General features: G+C 39.2%; 2 protein-coding genes across 2 annotated transcripts; both read right to left on the bottom strand.

Annotated features, from left to right (window-relative positions):
- Nucleotides 1–63: 63 nt before the first annotated feature.
- Nucleotides 64–5,749, bottom strand: ACRALDRAFT_2022931 (uncharacterized protein; the record flags this gene model as incomplete). The annotated part of the gene is made up of 4 exons (XM_071020114.1): nt 64–141; nt 221–299; nt 5,546–5,594; nt 5,686–5,749. 4 exons carry the CDS (start codon nt 5,747–5,749, stop codon nt 64–66), a joined length of 270 nt encoding a protein of 89 aa, XP_070871295.1.
- An 830-nt stretch (nt 5,750–6,579) lies between these two features.
- Nucleotides 6,580–7,054, bottom strand: ACRALDRAFT_210208 (uncharacterized protein; the record flags this gene model as incomplete). The annotated part of the gene is made up of 3 exons (XM_071023087.1): nt 6,580–6,597; nt 6,627–6,685; nt 6,976–7,054. The coding sequence occupies 3 exons, from the start codon at nt 7,052–7,054 to the stop codon at nt 6,580–6,582; spliced, it is 156 nt and encodes a 51-aa protein (XP_070871294.1).
- Nucleotides 7,055–7,807: the final 753 nt, after the last annotated feature.

Here is a 7,807-nt window from a genome sequence, read left to right as displayed (position 1 = left end):
TTGGTAGCTGCTAGAGAACGCAGGGACAGGACAGAAAAGGGAAAATAGAGAGATTAACTTTTTCTACCACGGGTTGAGTAGCGGAAGGAGGGCGTTGTGAAGCCAGTCGATGCGGAAGGCTAGCCTTGAACGGTGAGAGGTCTTTCGATGTCCGCGTGATGGGAATGATTTAAGAAGAATATAGCTAGCGCCGAGCCAAGGCTTCGAGACGGTTAGTCACATTGTCACGTGATATGCGGCCGTTGTAAGCTTCCACAGGATATCGGATCTGGGTTATCAATCTGCCGGGCGCAGGGCAACTATATCGGACGGACCTTTGCTCCTAAAGTCGGAAGCAGGAAAACGTCGGTAAGGACGCAGGGAAATGTTTATTAGGATAAATAGAAGTTATATAAGTAAGGGTGCCTTAAACGGATCGTATTTATATAGGAAAGCCTCTACTAATAACTACCTCCACTTAACCCTATAGGAGATTAAGTAGCTAATAGTGTCTTATAATTAACTAGTCCCCTTACGTAACTTCTACTAGGCTGCTGCTAATCTTATATAGTAGCAAATATAACTACTGCTTTTTAGACCTCTAAATAGCTCTTCGTTTCTGCCCTCTTTTTAAGCTCGACGAAGCTCTTCTTTTTAAGCCTATTCAGGCCTCTTCTTAAGTTTTTCAGCTCCGATTTTAACCGCCCGCCCGCCCACGAGCCGCCGCCGTTAAGCAGAACGATCTTTAACGTCCTTTATAGCTTAGCGGCTCTCGTCTTAAGCTTATCGTCAGCTCGCCTATTGAATATCTTAAGCTTTAACTACGCTAATAGCTCGCCTTTTCAACAGTTTAACCCTTAACTGCGTTAACAGCTCACTTTTTAGCTTAAGCGTCAATTCGTTAATTCGTTAATTCATTAACTACCTAGCCGGCTGCCCCTTCCTTTAAGGCAGCTAGCTATAACTATTCACCTCCTTTCTTTTCGAGCCTTTTATATTAATGCTCTGTCTATAAGCCCTCCCTTCTTCTAGACTCTGCCGTGCACCCGTTTTGCCCTTCTGTAACCTCTTTTTACTATGATTTTTTAAAGACCGCCACCTAGAATTTACCTCTTTAGACCTGCCGACACGATATCCGAAAACGCATACCTTAGCTCCTTCACGATCCCTGCCCTTAAGGGCAGGAGTAACTACTCCGAATAGACCGTGTATGCCTAATATAGGGCTAAGGCCGCGGGCCTCTTCGGTTGTATTTAGGACGATAAGATTGTCCACGATAACCCACTGATTATAGAAGACTGTTTTGTTTACCCTAGTTAAACCTGTAACGAAAGGGAAGTCCGTGGACTTATTTAAAGAAAAGATATTATAGAAATGGCTTAATAGGTTAGAATCGCAGAGTAGTGGTAGTATATTCGTTAAGTAAGCGCTGACTTTAAACTAGGGCTTTAACTTAAGAGATTAAACTTAGCAGGGGTTTTCGTGTAAAGAGTAAAGAGACGTTATAAGATAATTAGAACGGCAGAGTAAAACTAATAGGTTAAATTAAGAGTCAAATTATTCGCTAAACCTCTAAGTCAGGAGCTTAGCTTCACCTATCCCTTTTATAGATAGCTAGAGCCTCTCCCCCGAGAATCTCGGAGAATCCCCCCGAAGATATTCCTAGGACCACGATCTATCTGCCGGTAATCCTCCCTATTATACTATACTAAGTTAGCCCAGATAGTACTAGCCCCGGGGCCGACTCGGCCGTCTATTTCCGAGTACTATAACCATATTTAATCTCCTTTATTACTATTAAGATATATTATCTCCTTCTATTCAGGCTATCCCTAACTTCGGTAAATTATACCTATAATAACGCATGGAACTGTTTATTAGGATAAATAGAAGTTATATAAGTAAGGGTACCTTGGAGCTAAGGTATGCATTTTCGGATATCATGTCGGCAGGTCTAAAGAGGTAAATTCTAAGCGGCGGCCTTTAAAAAAATCATAGAAGGTGGCTATAAGTCTCCTAACTGCCTTTTAGCGGTATTTTAGCGGTATAATAGTGCTAATATAGTAGGATAGGGACACGAGTATATTACTAATAGCGATAATACCTCCGGAAGTAAGGATAAGGAGGAAGGCAGGGAGACTAAGGTTAAGTACCGGCCGCCGTTATAATAGTAACGCTATATTAGCTAGTCTAGAGCGTTAACTAAATAGGCTAAAGGGAATAATCGCTATCCTATTAAAGGTGGCTACAAGTCCCCTAACTGCCTTTTAGTGGTATTTTAGCGGTATAATAGTGCTAATATAGTAGGATAGGGACACGAGTATATTACTAATAGCGATAATACCTCCGGAAGTAAGGATAAGGAGGAAGGCAGGGAGACTAAGGTTAAGTAAAGGGTAGATACCGCTATAATATACCTTTTCGGTACTACCAGGGTCCTGGCTTATAGGGCCCTAGAGTAAATATAAATATTTAGATTCGGTGCTATCTTTATTCCGTATACTCTATAGCGGGGCGGTCCCGCTATAGGGTCTTTAATATATAGTTCGTTATAATTACTAAGGTAAGGGGGAGTTAGTCGTCCTACCATAGAAAACGAGAAGACGGTATTGCGCTATCCCTAAGCGCGTGAGTAAAATACGCGGCGTCTCTTCCACGATACGGAGGCAGCCTTTTACGCTGTTATATAAGCGTTCTACGTAGATATATAGCCCGTGTTAGCTTTACCTATAGCTATAGAAAGAGTAAGGGAAGCTTAGAAGCTTTAACCCTAGGAAGCGTATATATACTATATAAGTCGCCTATAAGTGGGCCTATAGGGGTTAGCCCTAGGGCACATGGAAGGCGTATAAAATAAATAGAGATAACCACGCGCGCGTCGTTAAAATCGAGTATATAGTCGGCTTTAAAAGCCGCTATAGGCCACGTTATAGGCTTCCTAGTACCGAAGCTACGAGTTTCGTATTAGTAGATAAGTTAGCACTAAGGCCGCCACGGCACCCGTATAAGGCACTAATCCTTAAAAGAGGAGAGTATAGAGGCTTTTATCTAAGTCTTATACTAGTTCCCTAAGTCTTATACTACGGTTTTCCCCCTTATGGGTATCGGAGAAGGACTGTATAGTCAGAATTCTGGCTCCTAGCTACTTAAGGTAGGATAAGGATAGCGGAGTAAGAACTAATAAATAAATAAATAAATCTTTATATTATTCACTATATATATTAATAATTAAGGTATACCTATATTATTAATTTTATATAACTAACTTAGTATAAGGATATATATATCTTTATGCTTCTGATTCTTTTATCCGTAGTAATATTATAGTTATTAATAGCAGGTATTACTATAATATACGGTATATATACGGAATAGGTATAATTAAGTATAGATATAAATATATAAGGTAGTATATATACTAAGTCTACTAATATAATTATATTAAATATCAAATACTAAATACCTAATATCTTAAACATAAAGGATTTACTAAGCTATTATACTTCTAAGTATTATAGACTCGCTATATAAAATATAATTACAACTTAGAAACTAATAGTGTAAGTATTTAGGATGCTATTTTCTAAACCTTGGTAGACTATACAGTAAAGGTCTCTATAGCTAGCTAGAAACAGAAACCTATTATTGGTTATAAGGTATAGTTAATTATACTAGGGAACTTAATCATTCTAACTAGGGTAGTATCAATAAGACTAAATACTAAATACTAATAGTTATACTTATATATATCTATACTAATATATAACTTATTTACTATATTATATATATACTAAATATTAACTTATTATATACATAAAATATTTAATTAATACTAGTAGCGATATACTTATATACTTATATTAGTAACGTTAGTATATGAAATACTTATTATATATATATATATATATAAATATAATATAATAAGGGCGATATAAACTTAATGATTTGAATATATACTTATAGAAGAATATATATATAAGAAATTAATCTAAGCTCTAGCAGTATTACCTTATTCAGAAGAGGTAAGTATACTAGGTAGACAAGTACTATCTTCTAATAGAAATTAATATATAGACTTGTCAGGCATTTGTGCCTAAGGTCCCTGATAAGCCCGAAGGGTTATCCACGTCACACACTGCTCCGAATAAGAAGGTACTTCTGATAGATATACTATAGTGCCTTTTCCCCTCTTTTACCTATATATTTAATATCGTAGACTAGTACTCTTTTATAGTCTATAATAAACATAAGTCACTATTCGTATCTTATTTATGTTCTGATAGTTATAAGCCCGGCGCTCTAGTAAACGACTCTATTCCAATGGATCCAATAATTCTAGGCTCTACGCCTCTCTTTTAAAGCCCTCTTTTTGCCTTTATTCTATTACGGCTAGAGCCGTTCTACCGGCACGTCCGTCTGCTTATTAAATAACCTCCTCCTCCTTTAATCAATTGCCTATTCTCGAAGTTACGATGGCTTTAACTGAAGTCATACTCGCCGCCCTAGGCGATTGATATAACTGGCTATAAGGAGTTCTAGGCTATGCCGCCACGAAAAAGCTTACGGACCTCGTTAATCCTAGTATTAACGATAGTAATAGACCCGAACCACTAGAAGACAAGCCCCCTCCAGAAGCTGACGTAGATAACGATAGGTAGGATCAGAAATATAAAATCCGGCTATATTACTATAATAAGTATACTAGGGAGCAGGAAGGGCTCGTCTCTATTTTCCTCTATATCTAACGGACCGTCGCGAGGAACGTTATAGAGTAGTATACTTAAACCACCGATCCGAAAGAAATCCTAAAGATCCTAAAGGATAAGATAAAGCCTATAAACGCTATGGAAGTCCCTTATAAAGAAATGGTAGGACGAATATAGTATCTATTAGGAAGATACCCTATTAACGCTAGCTGGACAACTTAATAGCGTTATATGCCCGCGCAAAGACGTACGAAGTCAGGGCGATCGATTCGAAGATAGATTAAATTAACAGCTTTTTTAATACGATCGGCTCAGTAGCCCTGGAATAGTCCGGAGCTTATTTTCCCTTTATCCTGGTTACTAATAAAAAGGACGGTCTAGCTGTTAAAGATATCGTTACTAAATATACTACCTAGTTACGTTATAGGCACCGTTATCGCCTTAATCGAAAGCCGGGATCGTTATGGTCTTATACGCCCACGTTCCCAGAAAAAGCGAAGAAGGCTAGTAATAGGATCGCTAAAAGGATCGTTAATAAAACTAGGATCGGTCGGAGATTATCTACGATTACCGTAGAGTCAGGAAGGCTAAATCTTAGTGTCGCCCAGGGTAAAAGTATCTAAATGTTAATAAGTCCTATAGGAATAAATGCTTTAAGATAATAAAGCAGGCTAAAGAACGCTATAACCGGGTAATCGCTGGCTAGACTAAAGAACGCCGGAAAGTATTCCAAAGTAACCTTAAAAAGAACCTTAATAGTAGGGCGAATAAGGGCTAAAAGGAGTTATAACTAAAAGACTCTTCTAAGGACGTATCTAATTTTATTAACGGCGGGGCCCCGGATTTAGGCCCCGTTCGACAATTTCAACACGCTGTTAAAAAACGTCAAAATGACCAAAAAATGCACAACTCAAGACCCACCGATGCATAAGGAGTACCACTATTTGCAAGCGGCCTGTCTACTATTTGCAAGCGTCCCAAACCCAATTAGGAAGGTTACGCGAGCCCGCGCAGTAGTCTGCATACGCCACGATCTTAGCTGCAGATATCCCGTACAGATACATCACATCACGATAAACGTTTTGTATACGTAAGACAGCCGTTAATCACTATGACTTATACTTAATGCCCTACGCTATCAAATCGCAGCTGTTCTGACCTGTTTTCCATTATGTTAAAGTACCCTAAATTTTATTATGTCCTTGGTAGGAAAAAGAGGTGGAAAAAGAGGTGGAAAAAGAGGTGGAAAAAGAGGTGGAAAAAGAGGTGGAAAAAGAGGTGGAAAAAGAGGTGGAAAAAGAGGTGGAAAAAGAGGTGGAAAAAGAGGTAGAAAAAGAGGTGGAAAAAGGAGGTGAAAAATTTTTAAGGTGACACCGTAGTGGGTGGGTGGTTACGTAACCTTATCTATCCCATAGATAAGATCTTATCTACCTATTATAGGTACAGATACGGTCTTATGTATCACATAGATAAGGTTATATAATCACCCACCACTACGTGTCACCTTAAAAAATTTTCACCTCCTTTTTCCACCTCTTTTTCCACCTCTTTTTCCACCTGTTTTTCTACCTGCTTTTCCACCACTTTTTCCATCACGGTACAGCGTGTATTCTTCTTAACTAGAGCTTTATGCAAGGAGGTCGAAATAAGCAGTGAATTTACAGTAACGGACATTTATAGTAAGCTAGGGAGAGAAAACCTTGTCGTGATGTATCTGTACGGGACATCTGCAGCCAAGATCGTGGCGTATGCAGACTACTACGCGGGCTCGCGTAACCTTCCTAATTAGGTTTGGGACGCTTGTAAATAGTAGACAGGCCGCTTGCAAATAGTGGTACTTATGCATAAGCACCCCGTTTTATATAGTATTTTCGTAATAAACGCATTTTTTGTGTCAACCTCTGCCATCCCCCTGTCACACCCCTGTTTTCGAAGTACCACGCTAGCAGGGATCTTCTTGTTGACGTTTTTCAACAGCGTGTTGAAAATTTGTATGGGAACTGCTGTTGAAGCAAAAAGGAGCTTTTTCGTTGTTAAAGATTTTCAATAAGATAGTGGATCTATATTAATAATCAGCCTAGCCGCCAGGCTAACGTTATAATTAAAGCTATTCGTAGCCACGACGATAATACGGACCCTTCCACGACCTCCTCTACGTTAAAATAGAACCTAGGTCTGCTATATCGATATATATAGGAGCCGTCACGATATACGTAGGAGCCGTCACGATATACGTAGGAGCCGTCACGATATATATAGGAGCCGTCACGATGTACGTAGGAGTAGTCACGATGTTCTGAACCAGCAAAATATAATGGTTTCTGTATATAAAGTATGTACTTCTGCATTTCTACATAAAATGGGTACATCGTGGAAAAAGACCGGCGTCAAATTACCGTCTTGGCTGCGATGTACCTTGCATAAAGTTATTGAAATTCGTTAACAGCGTGTTGAAATTGTCGAACGGGGCCTTAGATAAGGACGATACGTTTTTATACGGTATATATAGCTTTTTATTAACAGTACCCGTAGGTAGGCCCTTTAAAAATAAGCTATTAGTTAATAAGACCCGTTATTCCGACTATACCACTTAGTTATTCCGACTATAGTTTATATATATAATATAGATAGAACCTTCGGAATACCAATACAGTACTTCGTAGCTACGGTCTCTAACATCCTTTAATAAGTTAATTACTTTGATCGCTCGGATTATTTGGGTTGTATTGATAGACAAGCTTATCAGTTCGATCGAAGCTAATAGCAGCAGTAATAGTAACGCATCTTCCTCTTCCACGTCCTCGTGCGTCTATATCCACGCCGCCCACGCCCACGCCTACGCCCACGGCTATCTTATTCCTGTGACGAGACAACGAACGCGCCGCCTCCTATTCCGTAGATTAACGACGTAGATTGACGACGTAGATTGACGACGTAGATTGATAAGGTAGTAGGAAGATTGGGTCTGATTGGAACTACAGTCGGAATAACCAAGTGGTACAGTCGGAATAACGGGCCTCTAGTTAATTCCGGCACTATAAGGCATATCACTAATTAACGGCACCTGCTCTATAATTATCGGCTAGCGGAAGAGCTTATGATATTTAATACCGGCGGAGGAT

The sequence above is a fragment of the Sodiomyces alcalophilus genome (genome assembly GCF_042370955.1).
Source record: "Sodiomyces alcalophilus JCM 7366 unplaced genomic scaffold ACRALscaffold_9, whole genome shotgun sequence".
Taxonomy (NCBI): Eukaryota; Fungi; Ascomycota; class Sordariomycetes; order Glomerellales; family Plectosphaerellaceae; genus Sodiomyces; species Sodiomyces alcalophilus.
Note: the sequence above shows the minus strand (reverse complement) of the source record. Positions and strands in the feature narration are given on the sequence as shown.